This window comes from Saccostrea cucullata, unplaced genomic scaffold (genome assembly GCF_032062105.1).
Source record: "Saccostrea cucullata isolate Sc308-1 unplaced genomic scaffold, CSIRO_AGI_Scuc_v1 ctg514, whole genome shotgun sequence".
Classification (NCBI taxonomy): domain Eukaryota; kingdom Metazoa; phylum Mollusca; class Bivalvia; order Ostreida; family Ostreidae; genus Saccostrea; species Saccostrea cuccullata.
Window position 1 is genome coordinate 28,769 of NW_026920771.1, and position 27,951 is coordinate 56,719.

The window sequence follows — 27,951 nt, forward strand, 5'->3', positions numbered from 1 at the left end:
TACGGTTTAAGTTTTTTCTGATTTGGACCCAGAAATAAAAAAATCTGAAAGCGTAACATTACTTTGACTTTGAACAAATGGGGATCAGTCCGGTGTTTCGTTATTGGTTATTATTCAATCGGGATCAAAATCGACACAATATACAGGCTTGACTTTTCTGTCTGATATGCGCGATAAACAGGTACAGACTTTCGTAAGATAGAGACAGGAAATATTAGTTTACACAATATATACTTAAAGAAAAGTACTTGCAAGTACTATTTAAGAAATTTATTATTTTTTTTTTCACGAATTCAAACGACCGTGATTTGCTGAAAATTGAAGAAATCGCGATCTTTTCCGACCGCCATTTTAACCTGCTGTACAGTATTTGGAAAAAAAAGCCATTGGCCTCGGGCAATAGGACACACTGAGCTGTTCCCTGCACCAAGAAAAAAATATTCTGGTCTATTGACTGCTCAGGCATTAAATAATTGTACAATATGAATTAAATTCCACTCCTATTAAATGCCCTTTTACAAATGGCAACTGCCAACTTATTTCCTTAGGTTCAAAATTCTATCTTAGTTCTTGATCACCTGTACAAACTAGTCAGGTGGGAAATAAGATAATCTTTTTATAGTTTAATATATATATTAAAATAATTAAATTTGCTTTTAATTTTTCAGTGATCAGAAATGTCTGACAGTGAGGATGAAGGAAGTGTTTACTCTGATGCTGGAAGTGGTAGAAATGAAGGTGGAAGTGATGTAAGTAATAAAGTGAAAGTGAATGATGTACATGTAAGTAATAAAGTTTCTTCGAAGTTAAAGCGCCATCAGATATTTTTATATGTGTCTACAATTTGCATTGTGAAAGTCAATGAAATGATTAAAGGAAGCTTCAAAATTGATTTCAAAAGATATATTAATGTAGTGGAATAATACATTCCTAACCTTTAGGTCTTATTGATTTTGATGTGTATTACAGAATGAAGATGGCAAAAGTAACGCAGGAAGTGACATTGGTAGCGATGTAGGAAGTGATGACGGAAGTGAAGTTGCTTCCCCTGTCAACAGAAGAAGAGGTCGTCGTAGTGTGGACGACATCATAGATGATGAGGATGAAGATGTAATTAAATTTTCAAGAAAAGATTTGCAAAGAACTGGCTGGTGCCAGGCTCAAATTTACAGCTAGAAATCAGGCATTAAAATGCTAAAATAATGATAATGTAACAAGAAAAGGCAGCAATATTTCAGCTTTGAGTGTATTTATGTATTAGCTGATTTTAAACATTGTTAGATGTAAACCAAGAAATCTTCTTAATTTTGTGTGAGTTAATGGTGTGTAAAAAAAAGTTTCTTGGAATATTCACTGTCGTCAAATAGAAATGTTCCCATTATACAGTTTGCTATTGATTTGATGTAGGATTATGATGAAGAAGAAGATGAAGACTATGAAGAAAGTGGAAGAAAGAAAAAGAAGCCGAGACACGCTGGATACATCTTAGATGAAGCTGGTATGTTTCCTTTGTTCAACGATTAACAACTTACAGATTTTAATTTCAAAACATCCATATTAAGTTGACAGTGGTTGATGATGATAACAATTAAGTTAGTAGTGTTAGATGATGATACAGATGATTCTGATGATTTCAGATGTGGATGAGGAGGGCGATGAGGATGAAGAAGAGTGGGAAGAAGGAGCAGAGGACTTGATAGACAAAGTCTCCTCTTATGAAGGCCCCACCGCCAAGGAAATCGAAAACAACAGAAGACTGGGACATTTATTCAGGTATCAAAGCAAACTTTCCTTAAAAATGAAAGTTTGATTATTTTGGTCAGGATCCGACACTAACATTTTTAGGTTTTGGTCCGGCCGGACTAGTGCTTCTTTGCTTTTACTAGTCGTGGGCAATTTTATTAGTCCATCAAAAATAAAAATAATTAAATAGAATTAATGTTGCAATGTGCTTTTTATACTTTTTTTGAAATAAACAAAGCATTTACATAAATTGTTTATACCAAGAAGTCGTTGAAATCACACAATCAGGAACTACGATTGTATTCCCGATCTCATTCATTTTTCTCTATACATGATTACATCATCTAAATATCCGACATCTTTCTTTATTTATGTGTCATACTAAATCATGATCATTAAAATGTTTAATTTCATAACAATGAGTCCTAAAATTAAGCGCCGAATTGACTCAGAATTACCTAACTTCCCGCCAAGAAGCTAGAAAGCTAAAAATAAATATGGGGTTTTCCAGTGAAAGTTGTCGAAAATTTGAAATTTGGTAAATTCTTTTTTCTCCCCAAGAAAACTTTATCAGTCCATTCGGACTAATTAGCTACAATTTTCATTAGTCTGAATGAAAATGTATTAGTCTGAGACTAACGGACTAACGTTAATGTCGAACCCTGTTGGTAGTTAAAGGTAAAATGATTGTGATTTGTATTTAAAACAACACCTCCTGTCATTCATGAATATTCCAATTAATATTTCTGGGGAAAAAAAAGAGAAGGCATGTATTTCACATGTACTGTAGTTGAAAATTAAGGGAAAAAATTCAATTTTTCTTCTATTGGCTTTTCAGTTCCCAGAGAGAAGATGAGTTGGAGGAGTACTATAGAAACAAGTATGGACAGACATCAGTTGCAGCTCGCTTTGGTGAGGGAGAGGAAATGTCGGATGAAATTACACAACAGGGACTTCTTCCAGGTGTCAAGTAAGTGTACATGGATTTGGATGTTGATTTTACAGCTATGCCAGGCAAGCAATATCAGTTCAGTAAAGATAGCAGAATAAAAGCATTCAGTAGAATAAGAAGATAAAGATTTTTTCCTCTAATTTTTTAGGGATCCCAACTTGTGGCTGGTGAAGTGTAGAATTGGAGAAGAGAGAGCCACAGCCTTACAGCTGATGAGGAAGTTTATTGCTTATCAATTCACTGATGAGGTATGAAAGAATTAAATTTTTTATTTGATTTACTTTTACATTAAAAATATTTCTATGATGGTACAACACAACATGGTAAAGTAATTTTACATGTAAAAAAAATTCTGTATCTTCAGTATTGTGAGCATAAAATTTGTTAATATTTAAGGTTTTTCTTTCTGTTTTTTTGTAGCCACTACAAATTAAATCAGTAATATCCAAGGAAAGTTTGAAGGGATACATTTATATTGAGGCTTACAAACAGACCCACGTAAAACAGGCCATTGATGGTATAGGGAATCTCAGAATGGGACAATGGTCACAACAGGTACATACAATTATTTACAGTTGAACTTCGGTATCTCGAACTCCGATATCTTGAATACCATGGATATGTCAAAGTGATTTGGAAGTCCCAACCACATATTCTTTAAGTATTTACCGTATATACTCGCCTATAAGTCGGTCCGCCTATAAGTCGGTTGTATTTTTTGACGTTATTTTAGTGGGGTTTGCTATTGACCCGCTTATAAGTCGGTACAATTTTTTGCCAAAACCTGGTGACAATTTCAAGTTAATCCATTAATATTTTAACCTGGTTTCAATTAATATTTTTCGAAATGACACTGATATTTAATCTTAAATTATTAAACAAAAAGGCAATGCTCACTTAAAATACAAATAAAATTATTAAAATATGTAAATACTTGTACTTTATATATATAATTAAGAATACATCAATTATCTTATATATCCATATATTTTCTTCGATAATCGTTGGAAATGCAAACAAGATACTACCTTTCAGCCTCCAGAAAAATACCAATCTCTCTATGACTCGCCTATAAGTCGGACATAGAGTTTTAGACCAATATTTAACTCCCAAAATACCGACTTATAGGCGAGTATATACGGTAACCTTGGATTATCATATCTCGAATCCTCGGATTTCTCAAAGTTTTTTCTCAGTCCAATCAGGTTTGAGATAATGAAGTTTGACTTCATTTTTAAATCTGTTTATCATTTCATCAAAATCTAGTTCTAGGTTTTGAGCAGCAGTACATCCATGTTCAAAAGAACTTCTGACAAGATTCAAATTAAGTTCAATAGCAGCAGCAAAATGCCTGAAATATGTTTAAAATCTACAAAACTACAATGCTTTGATTTATTTCATAAAGATGGTACCTATCAAAGAAATGACAGATGTGTTGAAAGTTGTGAAGGAGACAGCACAATTAAAGCCCAGACAGTGGGTTCGGTTGAAGAGGGGGATCTTCAAAGATGATCTGGCTCAGGTAGGTGGAAGATAACGTAGTACCTTTAGAATTGCGTCTTTCTGGGAAAAAAAAAACTCATCTTTTACAAAAATGTAAGATTTCACATTTTTGACTCTGGTATTAGATAATTTTATAGTTCAACAAACTCAAAATGTATATTGTGAATTCATTTTAAAGCAAATTCTATGAGAAAAATATTTTTTTCAGAACGCCTCGTTGTATATGTATCTGCTGCTGATAATTCATTCTGTTTAATTGATGACTGAAAAATAATTTATGTCTTGGTCATGATACTGTATTTGTCATAACCATGCTAAGTGTAAACTCAGTTTTGTAATATGTTTTACAGGTTGACTACTTTGAACCAGCACAGAACATAGTCCATTTAAAGATGATACCTCGCATTGATTACTCAAAGAAACGAGGTGTGCTGAGAGTACAGGCTGATGTGAGTAATGATTTATCATATGACATTAATATTAGAGAGGATGTAGGAAAGGGTATATCTAGAATTTAGAACTTTAACTGTTAAATCTCAAATTGGACTATTGTTGGCAAAAATACTAGTCAGATAAAAAAAAAGACCAAAAAAAAAGAGGAATGCTGTGCAAAGAGAGATAACTCTTCATAAATCTGCATTTTCCATTATATTCTTCAACAGCGATTCATATCAAATTTGTTCCTTAGGCATTTGATATTTTATTGTCTGTATGTCACCCTAAGTATGGGTATTTTGAAATATTAGAGTTTTAATGAAACAGCTACATGTATGTCCAATTTCTTCCAGGAAACAGAAAAAAGAAAGAAGAAAAGAAGACCTCCACAGAAGTTATTTGATGTTGATGCTATAAGGTACAGAATGATTGATATTGTTTATGTTTAAAAATTTACTAAGTGTTTTGTTTTTATCTCATAAATATATGAGATATAAGTTTCACAGGAAGATAAATGATAAGGACTGGTCACTGGTTTCAGGGCTATTGGTGGAGAGGTGACCAGTGATGGAGATTTCTTATTGTTTGAGAATAACCGCTACACCAGGAAGGGCTTTCTGTTCAAAAGCTTTGTCATGTCAGCAATCGTAAGTACATAGATGCTGAAAATAATTCCTCATTTATAAAATATAATTTCTAGGGCTTAACTTTTTCAAGTTTCACATTTTTAAACATAAGTTTCAGTGTATTGAAAATTTAAATTAAACAGAAATATATTCAGTGGAACTTAGTGATATTCAAGGGAACTGAATAGTGATTCAATCGTCTTTGAGATTTACTGGTATTGTGAGATTATTTTTGACTTCATTTTGTACAGATTGCAGAGGGAGTGAAGCCAACCCTGGCAGAGCTGGAGAAATTTGAGGATACACCAGAGGGGGCGGAAGTAGAATGTAGGTAAAATTTATCTCCCTTATATAAAAACAGATTCCTTTTACAATGTGATGTTTAATGCTACATTTACAATACTGTGTAATTCTGTATGGCATTGTATGTTTAATTAATTGACATTAGAAGCAAATGATGTATAATTTCATAATCAAATTTTATTTGTTACATTCACTGTATTTGATGCTGAAGGGGCTGTGTAAAATTCTATAAGTCATAGGTAATTTGAGTTAACATTAGTAAAATGAATGTAATGCATGCTTAACTGAATTAATATTAGAAAAATAAAATTAAATCAATTTTTCACTCCCAGTGGTGCCCGAGAAACAGCAAGGGGAAGTAAATCACAACTTTGTCCCCGGGGACGTGGTGGAGGTTTGTGAGGGGGAGTTGGTCCACCTCCAGGGTAAGGTCATCGGCGTGGACGGAAACAAGATCACGATGCTGCCGAAACACGAAGACCTTCGGGATCCTCTGGAGTTTATGTCACATGAGTTAAAGAAACACTTTAAGATGGGGGACCACGTGAAGGTGTTGTCTGGGCGATATGAAGGGGACACGGGGCTGATCGTCCGTGTGGAGGATAATCTTGTTGTACTGTTCTCAGATCTCACAATGCATGAGGTATAGTTTTATATGAAAGATTTCGCACATTAATTTCTATTCCTAGACAGAGTCTAATTAGCATTGTCATGTATCAATTATTCATTATTTCTTGCTATTACTTCTTTACTTTTCAGTTTATGATGAAGAGTGGGCACATGATATCTCTTAGTATAATTGTGTTCCAAGTTATCTCTTCACAAGAGAATTTTTTTTTTAAAAATTCAAATTATGTGAATGTAATTGCAGATGAAAGTTTTGCCCAGAGACCTTCAGTTGTGTACAGATATGGCTACAGGAGTGGATTCTCTAGGACAGTACCAGTTTGGAGATCTTGTTCAGATAGAGTGAGTCTCACCTTGCCAAAATGTTCACTTACCAGTAGCTATGTGCTTGATCTTTTTTTTCTGTCAAAATTATATAATGTTTTAGAATGTGTTCTTGACAGAAGAATCAATGCAGCTCTTATTTTTAAATGGTCATTCATTTCTCTTTGACAGTCCACAGACAGTAGGTGTCATTGTAAGATTAGAGAAAGAAAATTTCCAGGTTCTATCCATGCACAACAAGGTAACTGAAATATTGTTTATAGCAACTTTGATTGTTAAAATAAAGAAATTCATATTTTTACAATGGTATTAAGGTTTTGAAACATTTCAGTGTGATATATGTTGTTACTTTTGCTATTACCATGACTACTTGATTTAACTTTCAGATACTTAACTTAAAACCAGCAGCAGTAACAAGGAAGAGGGACACAAAATATGCTGTTGCCTTGGATTCAGAAAACAACAGCATTCAGGTCAAAGATGTCATCAAGGTCATAGATGGACCTCACTCAGTAAGCATTTTACAAGAGAACTGAAACTTTTGAAAGGAAAAAAAAAATTGATAAAATTGAGCTTTTGACATGCAGTGGATGTGTATATGATAATTCTCACTTTTCAGAGTGACATTGAACATTCCCCAAAATGTTCATATCTATCATAAGTTTCATGCATCAAAGACAACATACATATGTAAAATAATTAAAGTGATTTGTTTGGATGTGATGATATTTCTCTTTCCATTATGTCTTGTTGGTCCCAGCTCTACCAATTTCTGTTTTGTTTGTGTAGGGTAGACAAGGAGAAATAAAACATCTGTACAGAAGTTACTGCTTCCTGATGTCAAGGACAATGACAGAGAATGGTGGTTACTTTGTGTGTAGGACTAGGCATGTGGTGCTAGCTGGAGGATCAAAGGTAGGATATGACAGAGAATGGTGGTTACTTTGTGTGTAGGACTAGGCATGTGGTGCTAGCTGGAGGATCAAAGGTAGGATATGACAGAGAATGGTGGTTACTTTGTGTGTAGGACAAGGCATGTGGTGCTAGCTGGAGGATCAAAGGTAGGATATGACAGAGAATGGTGGTTACTTTGTGTGTAGGACAAGGCATGTGGCGCTAGCTGGAGGATCAAAGGTAGGATATGACAGAGAATGGTGGTCACTTTGTGTGTAGGACTAGGCATGTGGTGCTAGCTGGAGGATCAAAGGTAGGATATGACAGAGAATGGTGGTCACTTTGTAGCTAGGACTAGATAAGTGGTGCTAGCTGGAGGATCAAAAATTGGTTGTATTTATAATTCTCTTGTAAAAATTGATTTGCAGTTGTAATTTTTTTATTTATACTGAGTGCATGTAGAAATTTGTTTTGCAGGGTACAAACAGAGCTCAGTTGGGAGTGACAGGATTTGCCCCAATGTCTCCAAGGTTATCCAGCCCAGCTCATCCTGGGGGTGGGGGAGTGGGAGGAGCTCCCGGTGGAGGGGGTGCCACACCAGGGAGGGGCAGAGGAGGGAGTGGCCTCAGCAAGAGGGACAGAGACCTCATTGGAACTACAGTCAGAATCATACAAGGGCCGTTCAAAGGTTTGAGCCTAATGAACTGTTCATGTATTTTCTCTTATAAAGCTACAGTTAAATTAAGGTTTTCAAGAGTGAGCAAATGTCAAAAACCTAGGGAATGCCATAGTGAATTTTCAGCTTCATCCTTGTATTACAAATAGAATCTTATCTCTGATATGTAGAACTCATAAATATTTTAAAGATTTTTACAATAAGGTATGAGGTTTGATTGGAACCTTTGAGATTCAGTGTAACACTTGTTCAAAACCACACTGCTTCTCTTACCTGTAGGTTACATTGGAATTGTCAAAGATGCCACAGATTCAACAGCTCGTGTGGAGCTTCATTCCAGCTGTAAGACTATATCAGTGGACAGAAGTCGTCTCAGTAATCTCGTGTATGTGTCATTTTGATTTTTTCTCAAAATCCAAATTCTTCCTATTATTTTGTAGCAATTAAATCTTTGTAACAAAAAATCTTATCGATATGGTAGTAACCTGTCACTTTTTAAGACTGGATATTTTCTTTCATGATTTAATATGATGTTACGTGATTTCAGTGGTGGCCGTTCTGTTGGATCAGCGGCTACTCCTGGTGGTCGTACTCCCATGCACGGCTCCCAGACTCCCATGTATGGATCCCGCACACCTATGTACGGTTCACAGACTCCACTACACGATGGGAGTAGGACTCCTAATTATGGCAGTATGACTCCCCTACATGAGCCCGGAAGCAGGACGCCAGGACAGAGTGCCTGGGATCCCACTAATCCCAATACACCTACAAGGTAAGAGGCAAGGGTGGGATTTCAGATCCCTGAATATAACTGAGATAAAATATGGAAATAATAGTCATAACAAACTAATCAATATTTACACATGCACAATGTTGGGACAGTGTTATATACAAGAAATCTTAAATTTTATAATTATATACATGTATGTTCTGTATATTTTTTAGGAATAATGACTTTGACTACCACTTTGATGATAACCCCTCACCTGGGGATTATGGTGGAGCCACCCCCAATCCAGGTACCCCTGGATACTCAGCAGACACCCCCAGTCCAAGGGGACCCTTCACACCCCAGACCCCGGGGACCAGTTATTCCCCTTATGCACACCCTTCACCTTCACCTGGAGGTTACTCAGGTAAATCAAAAACCTTGTTAAAAGAAATACAGTCAATTCTCGAATTATTGCCATTCGATTCATCGCCATTTTCGCAATACCGCCATGATTTCCCAAGAACGTTTTTCCTGCTACATAAAATTCATCTTGATATTAAATTGCATACCGCCACCCTGTTTTTCACAACAAATGTCCATATTTAACTGTATCATTTATGCTTTTCTAAAATTTACCGCCACAGGTGGATGTGGTCAGTGAAGCGCGGCTAATTGGTTGGCGCTATCCCTCAAACACCTAAAAATTATCAAAATCTAAACGCATAATATACCTGTAAAGCCAGTCAAGGTACATGCAATTAAGTAAACAATAATTTTAACTTGAACTGTTTGAATAATTTTGTTTTCTGTTTAATAAAATCATTTAGTGAACTGGCACACCACAGAAAGCGGTCAAGTTGTAAACTGCGCTGATAACGATACCACAAGTTGATACACCAGTTTTTATAAACAATGTCAAAGTGAGTAAAAAATAATTAAAAGTCAGAATTGTGAACATTTCATTAACAATGATGTCATAAACAATTAATTTATTCAAACTCATTTTACGTATTATAGGCAATATATCACGAACTAAAGATTTAAGAGATGTGTATTGAGAATTCATCGACCCACCATTATTTTTTTTAAGAAAAGACTTTAATGCATCTTGTCAAAGAAGAAAACATTGCTTGTGTTTAATAACATGTCTACAGAGTGATCAGTAACTATGTACATTTGTTCCCTTGTAGGGAGGGATGTGTTCATTATTTATACCAGAGGAAGATAAAGTGGTCAACATTGCATGTGAACATCTGGAGCCTGTTCCACCAGAAAAAGGAGATAGGGTCAGTTTTCTTTCAAAGACCTCCCCAATTTATGGGACAGCCAACATTTCATACATTTTGTTTTTTTGTATTTAAATTACAGGAACAATTCTCACTTTAAGAGAAAAAAATGAGAATTTTGCTACATAAAAATATTGTCATATCTTAAGAAATGATTTGTCTCAACCATCTGTTAAAATTATCTGTATTGCGGAAAAATTCTAATTACATGGTCATGTTCCCTTTATGCATTCTCTTTTATTGACTAGCTTATCAGTCAATTTCTGTGACTGACAGATGTTAAATAGATTATAATATTTACAACCATAATGAACTTCATCAAATAAATCATTAAATTGTTTTTACAGGCCAAGGTGATCCTGGGAGAAGAGAGAGAGCTGACAGGATCATTACTGAGTATAGACGGAACGGAAGGTGTGATCAAAACAGACCAAGGAATCATCAAAATGTTACCCATCAACTATCTCTGTAAGGCTGGCAACTGATGTTAGGAAGACAAAGTTAGCATTACAAGATACAGAAGAGCTGTTAGGGAGACAGTCAGTGTTACAAATGTCCAAGTCATAGGGTATATGATAAAGAGAAAGAATTTTCTTGGATATGAAGATCAAGACTATTCCAGATTTTTTTCTTTTATCTTTGCACAAGCAGTGTTTTTGTGTCTAATAACAATTGAGGGAGAGGATCTGCTTGTCATCTTGTTTTATCAGGAGTCGATAAAGACAAATTATACACTGTTCATATTGCATCTCTTGAATGCTTTGTATTATTACTGTCAACAAAACATTTGTTAAAGAAGCCATATTTGCATTTCTTAGTTTATTGATCTTATGTCAAATCTAGAATGCTTTTAACTGAATTTTCAGTGTTTTGGAAACGGATAATAAAAGTGTGAATCACATTTGCATCTTTTTAATTTGTTGCGATAAATTTTGACACCATTTGTGCTATCTCAATCGAGAAGAATGTAACAAAATGAAAAAAAGTGAATCACCAGCATTCAAAGATTTCCTCATAAGAGAAGCTACATTTCAAGTATTCCATCCCATGGAAGTTTGAGGATACCAAGGGCCTAGCATTGCTCTTATAAATTGTATGATCTGTCTCGTGTATTTTATGCTTCATAGTTTCCTGCAATCTCATTAAAATGTGATCCTTTGATCTGCTCACATAGATTGCTACACAAGGATCTGATGAAATCCCATTCAAGGTTATCTCTCAACCAATCAGAGAGATCCTACTTAAGCAACATTCTGGAAAATAAATATAGATGTGAAAGTAGCTCTGGAAAAGATTTTGTTTTGTGCAAAACAAAGGTTAAAAAAACAAGGCAAAAGCAAGTACTTATTACATTTCTGTACAGAAAAGATGTGATCATTCTCTTGGCAGGCTATACTGAAACCAGGTCACGAGTTTACGTTTGTGTATCACCATGGAGATGACCCTGAATGGGGTTTCTTAAGATCTTTGTGTAGCTGCAGAACTGTAGCTCTGCGAAAAAAAATATTTTGACAGATCGGAGAGCTACAGTGCCACCCATTGAAAAAAACTGTATATTTATTGCGCACAAAAAAACTGCAGATTTATTTCTCATGTTTTTAAACTGTATATACTAAAATTTGCTAATACGTGTGTTACTAATGTTCTGTTTACTGTGTCCACAATTTAAAATCCATGTTGTAATAGCACTTAGCATCGCATATTTCAACTATTTATATTGCCATTTTGGTTTGCAAGATAATTCGCTCTGACGCACTTCGTGCAGATGTCGACAACGAGAGTACTTCATAGAGGAGTAAGGATTTTTTTTAAATCGATCTTTTCCGCAATTGAAGTAAGACTTTAATGAATTGTCAAAGAAGACAACATTTTGTGCCCATTAAAGATAGTTTTTACAATGGTTGGCACTGTAGCTCTCCGGTTTGTCAATATATTTTTTTTCAGAGAGCTACAGTTCTGCAGCTAATCCTTGAGTAGTGATCTATGTGAGCAGATCAAAGGATCTGATTTGCATCAGATTGAGTGTCCTGTAAAGATATTTTAAAATGCTTAAATTCCAGTAAGTCAGCATGACCAACACTCAGAGAACCCAATATGCATCAGGTGACAATGTTTGATATTTCATACATTTTTTTTATTTATTTAACTACTTGGACATAGACATGAAATGCCAAAAGAAAATGGTGAAATTTTTTTTACATAAAAATATTGCCCACATCTTATAGTCAAATGATTATGCAACAATTTTAAAGTTAGGCCAAAAGAAAAATTATAGTTTACATGGAATTTTCCACCTCATTGAAATTCTCCTGAAAAAATTTTATTGATCTTAAAAGTCAATTTTGTTTTTATTTAATCAATTTTTTAAATAGATTATAATATTTACATACAAAACACTGAAATATATAAATCATTAAAATTATGTTTTTTTTGTTAATTGTAGATATTTTTGTTGAAAGTCAGAAAATGTACTTACTGTTTACTGAGATTTTTATAAAAAAAAATAAAATTTTTCTTCCATTTAAAAAAAATTAATAATTTCCCTCCCTCCCTCCTCTGTTTGAAAACCTACAGGCAGCAATTCCAAACAAACAATTTTTTAAGGATGGCCTTATTGAATTTGATTCATGTTTTAAGCCAGATGCTATATGACATTCACAATTTTGAAAGAGGCACCATTTTGATCATCATAACAATACACTTAGCAGTTGCTTTTTGTGTCTAATACCCATATGCAGGGTAGGGGAACAAAAATGCATTGTCAACTAACCAGTAGTGCCGATAACACTGTGACAAATTATACACTGTTCCACACATTGCATCTTTCAAAAAGGTATTATTAATATCAAAAAAAAAAAAGTATATTATAAATTTTATACAAAAGATCTTGATTTCAAACAATAAATTCATTTTCTGTATATTAGAGCCCCCACCCCACCCCTGACCCTGGGGCTTAAGAAGTGTCACACATTTGAATCTTTTTAATTTGTTGCAATAAATTTTAACCATTTGTGGTATCTGCTTTATACCCAGATGACAAAAGAAAAAAAATTTCAAAGATTTAAGATTTCATCAATATAAGAGAAGCTACATTTCAAGTAACACCAGAACCCCTGACCCAAGGGCCTAGCATTGCATAATTTTAAAAGAGGCATCTTGCTCATCATAACTATGTACTTAGTTTATGATTAAAATGTTCCTTTGATCTGCAGAGAAGATTTACACAAGAATTCATGTATTTTGAATATATTCAAGGTTATCTCTCAACCAATCAGAGAGACCCTGACCCTAAGCGACATTCATGGAAAATAAATTTAGATGTGAAACCAGCTCTGGAAAAGAATTTATCGTTTTGCACTAAACAAAGGTTAAAAAAACAAGGCAAAAGCAAGTACTTATTACATTTCTGTACTATAATATATATTCTCTTGGCAGGCTATACTGAAACCAGGTCATAAAATTCACAATTTTGTATCACCATGGAGATGACCCTGAATGGGGTTTCTTAAGATCTTTGTGTAGCTGCAGAACTGTAGCTCTGCGAAAAAATATATATTGACAGATCGGAGAGCTACAGTGCCACCCAATGAAAAAAAACTATATTTATTGCGCACAAAAAACTGCATCGTTTCTCGATTTATTTCTCCATGTTTTTAAACTGTCATCTCGAAATATTACTAATCGTGTGTTACTAACGTTCTTTTACTGTGTCCACAATTAAACATTCCTTAGGAATGTTGTAATAGCCCTCCTAGCCCTGATATTGAGATCATCGCATATTTCAACTATTTATATTGCCATTTTGGTTTGCAAGATAATTGCTCATCATTCGTGCAGATGTACTTAGTTGGTATTTAATAGAGGAGTAAGGATTTTTTTAAAATCGATCTTTTCCGCAATTGAAGTAAGAATTTGGAAGAATTAATCCAGAACTAAGCACAACATTTTGTTAAAGCCATGTTTTTACAATTTTGGCACTGGAGCTCTGCTGATTACAATATATTTTTTTTGAAAACAGTTTGACAGCTAATCCTTGAGTAGTGATTTTTGAGAGCATCAAAGGATCTGATTTGCATCAGATTGAGTGTCCTGTAAAGATATTTTAAAATGCTTAAATTCCAGTAAGTCAGCATGACCAACACTCAGAGAACCCAATATGCATCAGGTGACAATGTTTGATGATTTTAACCCCCCCTTAAATTATCTTAACTACTTGGACATAGACATGAAATGCCAAAAGAAGGTCATGGTGACCTACTTTTTACTAAAAAACTCTTCAGTCTCCTAGGGGGAGATGACTAATAAATAGTGTAAATTGGGTGGGGGTATTTAAAAATCTTCTGGAGAACCACTCGGCCTGAAAAGATGAAACGCGAAAGCTTCCTGACATAACGGGAGTTTCAAGTTTGTCCAAAACATGACCACAATAGCTAGAGTGGGATCACAATGAATGAACAAAGTTTTACATAAAATATACAGATTGAAAAATCTCAGGAACAGCAAAATCATGACTGGTGATATTAAAATGAAGCATCCTCAGCTTTTGGTTTGTTGTTTAATATCCCTCTCGAGAATTCTTCACTCATATGGAGACGCCACAACTTGCGATGGAGGGCTGCATATTTATACCTATATGGCCACTGAACAGCGATTGATCTTTTTCTTGCCAACAACTACGGAGTACGGAGACACAGGGCCTTGGTTTAATGGCTTTCAATGGATTCAAACCCACAACATCAGGATAAGCTTCCTACTCCAAAGTTCCAGATTTCCCAACAGATGTGTCCAATTCATTTGAAAATCTAACTAGGCAGAAAACAAGCTTCATGAAAAAATAAATCGAAACTGCAAGTAGCTGGTGTTTAATATTTTACTCTAGATGCACTGTGTACTAAAAATTGCATAAGCACATTTCAGAGCATGTTCAAATGAATGCTTTCCAATAAAATACATGTAACAAAAAAAAGTGTCTATCCTCATTTTTGAGGATCAAATTAACATGTCCTTCCAATAAGAGAAATTAACAATAATTAACAGAAGCAACAAATTAAATGATAACAAAGGACATTTAATCTTTATATATCTTTACAATCCTTTTCTGTTATAAACAGAAGGAATTACACAGAAATATTACATGTAAATTGATTCCACTTGACATTAGATTTTGCAATGGGACTTCTTGGAGAAATTTTACATTCAATCAAAAATTTATTCTCACATTTAAATAAACCAAATAAAGAAAAAAAGAATGAAAATACCTGTCTACAGTATCTCTGACATCAAAACAACTTAAGTAGAATGAAACACAAACGGTGGCCTTATTTATTGTATTAATTCTTTAAGTATATTGAAATAAAGCACCTATAAAATGGTTTTTGCCTGAGTGTATATTTTATGGCAGCTTTCAGCAAGATTCAGTAATATCGTAACATTCAAGTGATTAATGAAGAAGGGTTTTGTGAATTCAGGTGACATAATGGCTTTGGCAAGACATTTTGGTGACTTTTTCAAAACCTAAATGCATAAATTTTCACTTTTTAATAACTAAATAAATTTCATAAATTCCTATTTTTACACTTGTCCATAAATTATGCTCATGATTTAAACATGCAAGTAAATGACTGGAGGTGTAGGGGGATGCATGTATAACATACAAACATGTAATTCTCCAAAATTAGGTTTTCCTGTTACCTATCTAAAATATACATACATTAAAATCATTTAATGATACACAGAACAAATAATGAAGCACTATTCACAGCGGTGGCTTCCCCTGAAGCTGACATTTTAGTGAACACATTTGGGTGAAGTCTTTAAGGCAGTTGGTGCTGGTTGAACACATATAACAGCAGTTATAACTCAAAAGTCTACAGACTTAATACTCTTTGGTGCTGAGCAACATCCACCGAATCTAAACAATGCACTAATCTTCATCACTAGTAGCATCAAACATCTGGAAGAAAATGTACAGAAATTTAAGATTATTACACATGTTCATAGTTTTTTTTCCATAACTGTAAACTGATCATACACAGACACTAAATTTAATGTTTGTATTATTAGAGTAGTAATATTACTGGTATGGAATGTTAATATGATGCAAAATACCATTTTCCAAGCTTCTTATCACCATTAATTTACAATTTCTTGTATAAATTCATTCTCATAACTGAACACTAAAGTGAACACTAAAATTTGGATTTTACCACATACATGTACATAAATTAACTATTATGATCAACACAAGAGAAAAATCTGACTCACATCCATCAGATTCTTGGGTTCTATGCTGACTTTGTTACTCTCCTCTCCGCCCTCCATCAGGTTATTGTTGCTACTGTTGAATGTTGGGGTGACAGATCGCTCATCCTCAAAACTGCTCTCAAAGCTGGTGTTTGGCGTCTCTGGTTTTCTACATAGAAATGCATAAAGGTACAGTTTACACCAAATATGACACATCTATTTACGATTCTTTGCCATTTACAATCCACAAAATAAAGCATATCGAGTTAATTTTAATATTGACATCTTTTCTCCTTTACCTGGATTTGCAAAACAAAGGAGAGGAACTCATTGGTGGACTAATATAGTTCAAAGGTCGTTGTCTTGACACCGGTGATGTGAATGCTCGTCTTGGAGCAGGCTTACTAAAATTATAAAAGAAATCTTCACTAATTTCAACAAAGCTTTTAAATATTAATGACCTTTTTGAAGTGTAATATGTTATGTAAAAGAAGTTTGCCAGAGATATACTTTCATATTACATGTATATTTAATGTTTTGTAAATTTTGAGGGAAGAAAAAAATAATTTTCAATCAGGAATAGTTCCATTTATAAAACCATCATGCAATGGAAATTAAGCCTCTATAAAACTGAAAATAGTGACTAAAGGCTGTACTTTGTATCATTCTTACCAGGGTACAATGAATTCACTGAAGCTGTCCCCTGAGGAGCTGTCTAAGGGTGACCCCATGGAGTTATTGTGTATACTCAGGTCATCCTCAAAACATTCATCTGTCAAAGTAATTCAACAGTTACAGTGTATAACTACACAGACTACCACCCTTTCACTGTGCATATCATTTACATTAGGTAAGGTTACACAGTTTGCATTTCATGTAATTTTGAAAGATAATTTCCGGTATGTACAAGTATGATTGTTAAACCTACCATCAGAAATACTGTGATCCAGTCCACTGGAGCTGTGGTTACTGTAACTACTGTTATGTTTGCTGCTAGAGCCGACACTAAGTCTGGAGTTTCTCCAGTAACTGGGTGTGAACACACTGGTGATCAGGAACAAAAAGGCTAGTATGCCAGAAAAGAAAAATAACAAAGGAAATCTGTTTCCGGAATCACTATATATAAATGGCACAGTCTTCGATAGAAATCTGTGATATTTACTGATATGATATGCTTGTAAGATTTTGAGCAGGGTTGAGCAGGGTTGACAAGGCATTCACCTACAAAGCACGTTCCAAAGTCCATTGATTTGAATGAAGAAATAGCCGCAAATTATTACTTCGGCGCCAAAGTACTTGACATATACATATTTCTTTTGCCAAAAAAAAAATCTTCCTGCTGAGATAGAAACATGCACTTACTGCTCTTTTGTACATGTACTCTCTCCGTCTTCTCTTCCATACCTACAAAGTAACCAGTAATTTAATATTAAAGGACTGATACAGTAAATTATGCCTTTATTTTTAGATTAGAAATACACTTACTTTTCTGACATATGGAAAAGCTAGCACTTGGTCTACTGTGGGTCGAACTTTTGGATCAGGATCTAACATTTGTTGTATCACATACTTCAGGTCAAAAGACTTGTCTGCAAAGTAGAAGAAAGCCATGTAAATATTCCTGTCATAAATGGATTTATTTTTTCAAATAACTAGGAAATGACATATCCATCATGACTGTTAATTCATTAGCTTGATTATACTTACCTCTTAGGAATTCTTCAGGAAGTTGTCCAGAGCGTAACATATGCCACCCTTCTCCACCCCGTGGAAGGTCAAGGTCACTTGCTAACTCCAGTATTGTCATGCCAAGACTGAAAACATTAATGCATGGAAGTTTTAAAAGACAAAAGTTTAGTCTCACACATGAATGAATTACTCCAAAATCAACCTTTCTAAATTCTTCTTACCTGAATATATCAGCAGGTTTTCCAAACTTGCCCTCCATTAACTCTGGAGATCTAATGCGCCATTCTGAAAACTACCGCGTCAATGGCGCAAGGGCGCAGCCCAAAGTGATCCCTGAGTCTGTATGATTGTTAAACTTACCATCAGAAATACTGTGATCGAGTCCACTGGAGCTGTGGTTACTGTAACTACTGACTTGCCCTGAACACATTAACTCTGGAGACAGGTATTTGGGATCTCCTTCTTGGGCTTCAGATATATCATTACCCTTAAAAATAAATACAATTTTTTTCATCATTTTAAGACTTTTCTACTTCTAAGATGTTATTAATTTATGTGTAAATCATTATTCAGTGCAAAAAGAGAATATTGTTCAGATACATACCTTTGTAAGATCCAATACTAAACCAAAGTCTCCCAGTTTGCAGATATCATCAAAGGATATGAAAATATTGTCTGGTTTGATGTCCATATGAACCAGATTATGGTCATGTAAATGTTTTAATGCCTGTAGAAAAAAAAAACTTGCTGAATGAATTCAGTGGTTGGAAATCACTTAATATTGCATACAAAACATCACTTACTTCTTCACTTCACTATTTTTACTTAGTTATAACTTATTAGATCTCAAAATTGCACTCACCATCAGCAAATCAACCAAGTAGTTGGCTATGGTTGTCTCTGATAAATCATGATTCTGTTCTGTGTAGTCTGTCAAGCTAACAATACAAAATCAAACATTATACAGTAGTTATAAAAATCTTGTAAACTCAATTAATAACATTTCATGTTTCTTTCAAAGAATAAGTAATAATGCACTTCCTATTTCTTTCTTACCTTAGCTTACAGAGCTCAGTTTGGATATATAGATGCTGCCGTTCTTCCCAGGCCCGGTAGAAACGAACACAGTTTGGATGGGGTGGTAACGTCTCATGCTTTGCTACTTCTTCAAACTTCCTTTTCCTGTTCAAAAGAGCAACCAGTATGTCAACAAAATCACATCTGACATGGTTTGTCAGGAAGTTTTCTCTACACCAAAAATTAAATATTGTTATTTTTTCCCCCAAATTTTGCTAACCTATCTGACTCTCCTCTAAAAGGATCTCTAGACTTCTTTATTGCATAAAGCTTGCCATCTTCTTTGCTTTGGACTTTGAAAACCTGCAAAACAAATGTTCCAATTTGGAGGGATTTTTTGTACATTTTACTACTTCAAAAAACAAACAATACAAAAGATATTGAGCTATGAATGAAAAAAAAATTAACTAGAAAACAACATTATATATACCTCTCCAAAAGATCCATATCCCAGTCTACTTATAACTTTGAATCCTTGCTCAAAGTACAGGTGGTGACTGCTTTTATTGTACTGATTTTCTAAAAATGCTGAGCACATAGTTAAGGAAAGGGAAGGTTAATAGTTGAAAAGATCATAACAAAAAAATTACATAGTGTTGAACATTTTTTTTACCTAGTTCATTTATAAAATTTACAGTGTACAGTGATAAAAAAAATATTTCAATTTTTGAGCTGTATACTATACTTCTTTCACTTAATTCTACACAATAACAATATTAACTCATTGCATTTAAAACATGTATGGTCGATACAAATAAATCTTGAACTTCACTGACAGCACATGGTGACACCCTGGCAATTCATTACATTGGTGTTAAACAATGTTCACAAAAAAAAGAGTACCTGTGCTACCAGCAATGTTTTTATCATTGAACATATTTTGCAAAGCAAATATTGAGCAAATCACAGTTCACATAGTAAAAAGGATACATCTACTGCCTTCATCACTGCGAAATGACACAACCTGGGCCCTCTCGATGGGGCGGTGGTGAAATATTCGACTGATGGGAGGGGCACTTTTAACAGGAGGCCTTGGTGGACCACAATTCCTTGGGGTAGAACGTGACTGCAAATAAATTCACAAGTTTAGTGAAACAAATGTACATTTAAGAAGGGGTTACAAAAATGTATTATGATGTATGATGGCATTCAAAATACTGTCACAGTAAATACTTCACTTCTCACATGAGGAACAAAGAATATAGTGTATTAGATCACACAAGGAATTCAATAAACTAGCATGGTCCCAGCAAATAATTCTACATTTATCAGTTCATCTATACATAATAACACATATATATTTATTTCATGTGTAGCTATAGCTAACATCATAGAATTATGAGAAGCAATAGAACTTTTTTCCAGTAACCCTTTTTACGATTGCCTGATCAACAATATTTACCATAATTTTTTTTTTTTTCTCTAGATGTTGACAGTAACAAATTCAGTTAGTTTACAGTGTTATTAACTATGACATGTAGATGGCATTTCCATAGTCTTACCTTTTTAGTCGAGAATGTTTGAGGTTCTAGAAAAAATTGGGGGGTTGGTCGTGGACTTGGGTACACATCCATTTCTTCGAATTCACATCTCTTCAACCCATTACATTCGCAAGACACCAGTTCATTAAGTGATAATGAGCAATACACAATTATATAAACAACTTTCTAATCTGTTTAATCCTAAGAGTTCCTGTACACTAAACCGTAAACAAAAACAATTCTCAATGGGGTAATAATTCTTTTCGCGGTCTTTTGCCAGAGTGGATGTAACAGCAATTTTCATTGGATAAATCTATTTGCAGATTATTGGTACTGAAAATTTTCATTCTTAAAAGGGTTGTCATGGGATGTAAGAGTTATATCGAATAAAGGTGTATTTATTTGTTTCCGAATCAATAAAAATTGAGTGGTTAAACGTCATCTTAATTTTTACGAAACTATTATCATTATTGAGTAGCCAATGAAAACCGATTTCACGTACCGTTACATTGGGCATATTGCCAAACCGTTACCACAATATCACGTGGTAGTCAGGAAGACAGGTGATCCTAATGCCCACAAAAGAGAGGGATTATGAAGATTAAAAATTAACTTCATATCTGTAGCTATGTGATACATTAAAACACACACAGTCTATTTACATAAGTCTAATAAGTCACAATGAAACATTTGCTTATAATATGAATGAGTAAGTGTGTCAGGACGAAGGCATCTGGGTGGACGGATAAGGATTTTACCCCCCCCCCCCCATAATCTTATTAATCTTTATGTACCTAAATAATCCGACTGCCTGTGTGTCTGTCTGTCTGTTTTTCACAAAACATAACATTTTTAGCGGGCGGGGCAATATGGCTATAATTTCATATTTCACAGGTGTATTCATTATTAATTGTAATAAAACTTCTCTTCAGGTACCAAACATTGACTTCCGAGTTTGACAGTTTTACAAAAATCACCACACTTTACCCACCTTGGCCATAAAGTATAATCATTTGTGCTAGGGTTTTCATATTTCACATGTGTATTTATCGTGGCAATTTAAGACAAAAAAATATTTGACCTATTGACCTTGACCTTAGAATTTGACTTATCAAAAAGAACTTTAAGCTTGACCGTATAACTTTTGAACCGTTATTACTAGGGTTTTTATATTTCATAGGTATATATTTCTTGTGACAAGACCATCATTTGGGCGATTCCATTAATTTGACCTTTATTTTAACCTTGACCATGGAGTCATTCGAGAAACTTCAACCCTCGCCATCAGCTGATCAGTGTTTCATAAATACATCTTGGAAGGAGAAAAAGACTTAAGTTCAACACTTCATGAAGGAAATTCATTTTTTAAAAATAAATATAGCTACCCAAGTTTAATGTAATATCCTGGTTTGAACAGTTCGGAACTCTTTTATAATAGGCTTCGGAACCGGGTGGAGGGGGGGGGGGACTTAGCCACCATCCCCCCACTTTTTTTGCAAATATAGACAATTTCTATGCATTGAAAATTGGTGTTTACCTTTTTTGTTGGTTTAGCCCCCCCTTTTTAAATTTGCTTCCGATGCCCATTTTTATAACGTGTAAACTGTCCCAAGGCAGGTTATACAGTAAAACGTGGACAGCTGTATGTATTAATTTCATTCCGTTAGTGACATATATGCAGGTCAACACAATGTTTTTATTAATTAACAATGCTGTACCCTAACCAAACAGAAAACCACGAACCATTCAAACACGTATCTCGCAATTACATGTATTATGTAAACGATATGATTTGTGTATGTGTACTCGGTGTTTGTGTGTGTGTGTGTGGGGGGGGGGGGGAAGGGTCTCTTCAACATTTTTGGAGACTGTACATTTTTGATTTGATGATTTAATTTAATGAAATTAAATGTTCAATGAAAGTCCCCTCCCATGTTTTTAGATCTTAACATCCCATCTAATAACATTTTGGTTTTAGAAAACTCTTCTCTTTCTCCGATGGGGAAGGTCTATTCAAAGTTTTTTTTTTCCAGATATAATTTTTCAATTTTTATCATGCTCCCGTAATCGATTCAGAGATTGGGGGGTATATGTTTTTTTTTCCCCTGTCCGTCCGTTTGTCTTTTTGTTTGTCCGCAAAAACTTTAACCTTGCTTAGGGTACCACCAAATTTTACCTTTTGACCTTGACTCTCGAGTTTGACACACTTTAAAAAATACCACATTTTTGCCTTGGCCATAATTTTTGAACAGCTAGTGCTAGGGTTCTCAAAAATTTACATGTGTATCCATCGTGACAAGTCCTTTCAATGGGTATAACTGCTTTTGACTTTGACCTTTAATTTTGACCAACTTTTACAAAATTTTGCTTTAAGCTTGTTCATAACTTTTGAACAGCTAGCACTAGGATTATCATATTTCATAGATGTGTTCCATATGAAAAGTTGTTTTTTAATTTGACCTTGACCTTTGTAAATGACTTGCATCTGAGAAAATTAGCGTATCCCTTATGATGTCCCACCCACCCTTTTTTTTAAAATCGATCCCATAATTATACATGTACGCTCCTGACATGTAATGTTTCAACATTCTACTTTGCACCGATAATCGAAAATCGAATTAAGAATTCCAAATTAACACAATATAATGATCAAGCAAGTGGCTTGCATGTGGTGATTTGCATAAGGCCAGATAAAATTAATCTTTAGATTCTCATCCCCGCCCGCCCCTCTCAAAGTCTCCCGCCCCGGCATTTTTTATTTTGATATTTGGGTGTTAATAAAGGCATTTTCATGTATTTTTATTCAGTAAGAATTTGGGTGAAGTTTAAGACTTATCTCCCGTCTGTATTAAAAGTTGTGTGTCGCTATTTATAGCAAAAGAGCCATGTGAAGAATGGAGAAAAATCGGCAATAAAAGCAGTTTAAATATGTAAGGAAAAGATTAATTTCAGTATAGGGAAGGCAGAGAAAAAATAATAGCATAAACACATCTAGATACCATCACTGGCATGAGCAAGTTTTAAAGATTTTTTAAAACTGGGTATAAAAATAGACATGGAAAATGACACCTGGTCAAGTTGTAACGATCTCCAACTGTGTGTGATTCTGGTTTGAAAAAAGAAATAATACATCGTAGGCAGACTTTAGAGAATGTTTAGTGCTAATTAAAAAAATTGTTTACCTTGGTTTTTTCAGTAGGATATATATATTTTATAGATTTTGTAAATATGACCTATTTTGAACATTTTTCAGAAAACAGAGGGATTTATAGGTAAAACTAAAAGGTATTTGGGGAAAGGCCGATGAGAAGTCATGCGTACAAAATTTATTGGTATCAGAACTCCACCTCATTTTGTTTTGTTTGTGCCATATATGTGTACTTGATAATTTGTTAATTAACAATAAATATCTAATGATTTAAGCAAGAATTTTCTTTAAATACATGAAATATTTAAAAGAATATGAAAAAATAAAGTCTATTCATATTGGCATTAACTTAGGGGAAAAAATGTGTACGAAGATTCCATGTTTTGTTGATACTTACAATTTATCAATTATAAAAAATAAAAAATAAAATCCGCCCACCCGCCCCAATTATTTAGCAAATTAGGATGAGAATCTAAAGATTAATTTTACTTGGCCTAAAGGAGATAAGCGAACATAGCTTTCAAAAAGCCTATAGTTTTAGGTATATAAAAACTATACTGATTTTGTGAATTTAGTATCAAGAGTTAAGTTCTCAATATTGAGATAAGAGTTTCGCTCATCATGTTCACTCATCTTCTTACGCAAGCCAATTGCTTGCTCATCACATCATGAAACCAAAAACCTCTGACATTTATTTATTGATTATATTTACATGCTTTACACGCATTTTATTCACGTACATTCATGTGGTAGACAAGCCTCTACTTCTGTGTATCTTCGTGGAGCCGCCCTACCAAGGATTTTGTAAACCTCAGAAGCATTTTCTAGAAATCGAATGTTTTTTACAGTTTGTAGTTTTATCTCGGACAAAGAAATATCAAATATAAAAACTTATTCATTGAATCATATAATAAAACAATTATTGCTTATTTTTGGTCAATACGATGATTTAGCTACGTTCGAAGAACAACATTCACATCGCTCTTCGGACTCCGTAAATATTGTACTCATCGGGTGTCTAAAAGATGTTTTGACTTAAAAACCACCAATATTTGTAAAGTATTACAATAAAACAGAAAGACAAATAAAACTTTCCAATAGCATCTATTTCAATAAAATATATACATATTTAATACAAAATCAAATGATGACTCCAAAAAATAAACAAAAAATATGAACAATTTCTCAGATTCATTTTTCTAAGACAAATTCATTTCACTCCAAAAAACTTCAACACACGAGTTCTCATAGATCTCTTCTTTGTTGGGAATTCCTGCAGAAGAAAAAATAATCTATGTTTGTACAAATATATTTGAAATGTATTTAAAAAACAGCTACATGTATAAATAGAAACGTTTTATACAGAATTTTAATACTTTTATCAATCTCATTATACTATACCTTTTCTGTACCATGTGCATGTTTGTCCTCAAAACTTCGCATGCACGGAGGCGGCTTCGGAATGGACATCGTTTGATTTGGCATATCATTCTGAAAGATCGAAATGAAGTTATTGCTTGAAACCCTGAAGTATATTTGTGTCTCTCTGAGGGAACGTAAAAATTAAATCAAATGTTTTTTTTTCTTTTTTTTTTTTTTACTTTAGACTGACCTTGAAAGTATCCACTTTGAAAAGGAAAAGTTTCCGCGGCACAAACATTTCGTCACCATCATCATCATCATCGTCTGCTCTGCACTCTAAATTGGATTTCTTTCAAATAAAATAAAATATGACAAGTTAAGACGTAGGAATTAAGCTCATTCAAAAAAGTTTGTAAGAAATTATAAAACTAACTTTCAATTTCTCAAATATTTTTTTTATATTATTTTGATTTTCTTTAGACTTCTGTTTAAGATTACCAATTCTTCTATCAGAAGACTTAGGACCAATAAAAAATAAATCATTATAACGAATTCAACAATTCTTTTAAGAATGTTCTTGCAAGTCAAAAATTCAAAAGCAATTAAGGTGTATATCACAGAAATAAAAATCTTTTTATGTACTTTATGTTCAGGTAACTACCACAAGCTCTTTGTGAAGTGCCTCCATCATTTCTATTTTTCTGTCAATATCTGCACGAATGAGGGCCATATAATTTGTCTTTTTGGCAACTGTTTCCTATTATGTAAAGAATAAATGCTTAGAAAGTTTTAAAAGAGAAGTGGAAGTCTGTTTGAAACATTTTTATTAATTGTCTTAAATAATCAAATTAAAAATCTTAAAATGTTAAGCTATTTATATTTCAGCTCTCACTATGTGAAATGGATTAATCAAAGTGGTATTACACTCAAGTTGAACATCAAATCGTTTTAATTTGACATGTAGAAATATAATTGCATAGATTAGCAATTTTAAATCCATTATACATTATTGGAATCATCAGTTATAACTAAAAAGTTGTATTACTAACTCACCATACATTCCTGCAGAATTTTGCTTCTAATACCACGCACAGTTTTCTTTCTTTGAGCTTCCACCTTAAAAAAGTAAATTAAACTATAAAGGATAATTTTTTCAGCGACAATGATTGGTTTATGCCAGTATCAAATGAAATCCATGGGGTCATATTGATAATTTTATCATCTTAATTAATGAATTTTACACACCTCAAGTTCTCTATGAACTGTCTTCATTATCTCCCTTTTACGAATCATGGCGGCATGAATTTTCTCCTTCTCGCTCGATTTTCTGTCTGTAGTGTCCTAGGATAAGTATATATCAGCTTCATTAAAAAAAAAAAAAAACAAACTTGACTTTCCGATTATGGTGACCTAGGATACGTATATATAATCAATACATTTTAAAGTACTAGATAATTTTAATTCATGTAAAGTTTTCTTAAAATGCACACAAATTAGTGAGTACCACATACCATCAGTTCTTTATGGATTTCCTTCATCATTTCACTTTTCTGCACCATGGCAGCATGAAGTTTGCTCATCTCGCTTGACTTTCGTTTCATAACGTTCTGGAATAAGTATACATTCATTACATTTCAAATTTAATGTATTTTTTTCACTGGTTATAAAATGTAAATGTATTAAGGAGTAATTTACCATTAGCTCTCTGTGGATATCTCCCATTATCTCCCTTTTCCGCATTATATCATCCTGTAATTTTCGCATCTCACTGGATTTTCTGGTTATGGTGTCCTATGATAAGTATGTATTGGTTATATTTTGGTTTCATTATAGATAACTTGCTTCATGTAACTGTTTAATTAATGTATATTAATTAGTGAGTACTACGAACCTTTAGTTCTCTGTGTACTATTGCCATTTCCTCCCTCTTTCTGGTCACATCGGATCTTATTTTGTCCATCTCTTTTGACTTTTTGGATATCACGTCCTATTTAATTAATATATTCATTACATATTTTGGTATAAAATTTGCATATAATTCACTACAAAGTTAAACAATTAATAATTCAGTTGAATCAAGGATTGATTGGGCGAATTAAAATAAAATAGGGGTGGGGGCCTTCTCATTCCACTGTATCATTGACATATTTTCAATATTTATAAATTATGCATAAAACTCCTTGACAATTGATATATTTCACCCATGGTTGAGACATCATATGTAATTATCATCATTGTATTTCTTTTTTTTTTTTTTTTATTTTTATACTTACAATCATTTCTTGGTGAACTTTTCGCATTAAAGTTTTCACAGTCTTCTTTCTTTCTTTTTCCTGTATCTCCATTGCCTTATAAAATAAATACATGTAAATTACAAACGAGGATTCTGCATGGGAGAAGACTTGATGCACACGAATAGTGCCTATATTTAATTACATGTAAGTATTTCATAATATATGATAAACAATATTATACTATTGAATAGTAAAGGAAAAAAAAATGAACAGAAATTGTCAAGAATACAAGATATTAAGTACCTCCAATCTCTCTTGCCTTTCTACCTCTTCATACCAATTATAGTTAAACTTTAAAATCTCCAGTTTGGTCTCCTAGAATTAAAACAAATAAGACTATCAAGTATAAACAAAAATAATTAAAGCATAAAAACATTTCTTTAGATATTCACAAAATTAAAAAAGATATATATGAAAGAATTGGACAAAGTGACCAAAAAATTCCATCTATCAAATTCTATATGCATTTAATTATCACTGACAAAGAAACTAAAAGGTTTACGCTTACCCCCTTGTCACTGAAATCAAGTATTTCACTGTAGTCCATGATAAATGTTGCTAAATTCTATAAAA

General features: G+C 33.6%; 4 protein-coding genes across 4 annotated transcripts; 1 reads left to right on the plus strand and 3 right to left on the minus strand.

Moving 5' to 3' along the window:
• The first annotated feature begins 598 nt into the window (after positions 1 to 598).
• On the plus strand, positions 599 to 10,985 carry LOC134257538 (transcription elongation factor SPT5-like). Its single transcript, XM_062740142.1, has 24 exons — positions 599 to 749; positions 970 to 1,110; positions 1,408 to 1,498; positions 1,638 to 1,773; positions 2,582 to 2,713; positions 2,844 to 2,943; positions 3,116 to 3,250; positions 4,101 to 4,217; positions 4,549 to 4,647; positions 4,987 to 5,051; positions 5,175 to 5,280; positions 5,511 to 5,586; positions 5,895 to 6,205; positions 6,434 to 6,531; positions 6,685 to 6,754; positions 6,900 to 7,025; positions 7,303 to 7,428; positions 7,885 to 8,095; positions 8,363 to 8,468; positions 8,631 to 8,858; positions 9,032 to 9,222; positions 9,626 to 9,657; positions 9,989 to 10,084; positions 10,432 to 10,985. Exons 1-24 carry the CDS (start codon positions 678 to 680, stop codon positions 10,567 to 10,569), a joined length of 3,003 nt encoding a protein of 1,000 aa, XP_062596126.1. The 5' UTR covers positions 599 to 677; the 3' UTR covers positions 10,570 to 10,985.
• A 3,949-nt stretch (positions 10,986 to 14,934) lies between these two features.
• LOC134257493 (membrane-associated tyrosine- and threonine-specific cdc2-inhibitory kinase-like) lies at positions 14,935 to 20,847 on the minus strand. The gene is made up of 17 exons (XM_062740106.1): positions 20,596 to 20,847; positions 20,024 to 20,159; positions 19,524 to 19,621; positions 19,314 to 19,396; positions 19,073 to 19,198; positions 18,879 to 18,954; positions 18,621 to 18,743; positions 18,460 to 18,503; positions 18,238 to 18,288; positions 18,035 to 18,141; positions 17,813 to 17,916; positions 17,662 to 17,731; positions 17,256 to 17,402; positions 17,000 to 17,099; positions 16,627 to 16,731; positions 16,349 to 16,496; positions 14,935 to 16,037 (listed from the first exon to the last, which is right to left on the minus strand). The coding sequence occupies exons 1-17, from the start codon at positions 20,665 to 20,667 to the stop codon at positions 16,008 to 16,010; spliced, it is 1,620 nt and encodes a 539-aa protein (XP_062596090.1). The 5' UTR covers positions 20,668 to 20,847; the 3' UTR covers positions 14,935 to 16,007.
• Positions 20,848 to 24,836: 3,989 nt separating this feature from the next.
• On the minus strand, positions 24,837 to 26,389 carry LOC134257420 (uncharacterized). Its single transcript, XM_062740038.1, has 6 exons — positions 26,330 to 26,389; positions 26,138 to 26,200; positions 25,746 to 25,841; positions 25,335 to 25,433; positions 25,124 to 25,213; positions 24,837 to 24,995 (listed from the first exon to the last, which is right to left on the minus strand). The coding sequence occupies exons 1-6, from the start codon at positions 26,375 to 26,377 to the stop codon at positions 24,933 to 24,935; spliced, it is 459 nt and encodes a 152-aa protein (XP_062596022.1). The 5' UTR covers positions 26,378 to 26,389; the 3' UTR covers positions 24,837 to 24,932.
• A 188-nt stretch (positions 26,390 to 26,577) lies between these two features.
• Positions 26,578 to 27,943, minus strand: LOC134257396 (uncharacterized). Its single transcript, XM_062740020.1, has 6 exons — positions 27,887 to 27,943; positions 27,622 to 27,693; positions 27,358 to 27,432; positions 26,976 to 27,071; positions 26,780 to 26,875; positions 26,578 to 26,691 (listed from the first exon to the last, which is right to left on the minus strand). The coding sequence occupies exons 1-6, from the start codon at positions 27,923 to 27,925 to the stop codon at positions 26,578 to 26,580; spliced, it is 492 nt and encodes a 163-aa protein (XP_062596004.1). The 5' UTR covers positions 27,926 to 27,943.
• Positions 27,944 to 27,951: the final 8 nt, after the last annotated feature.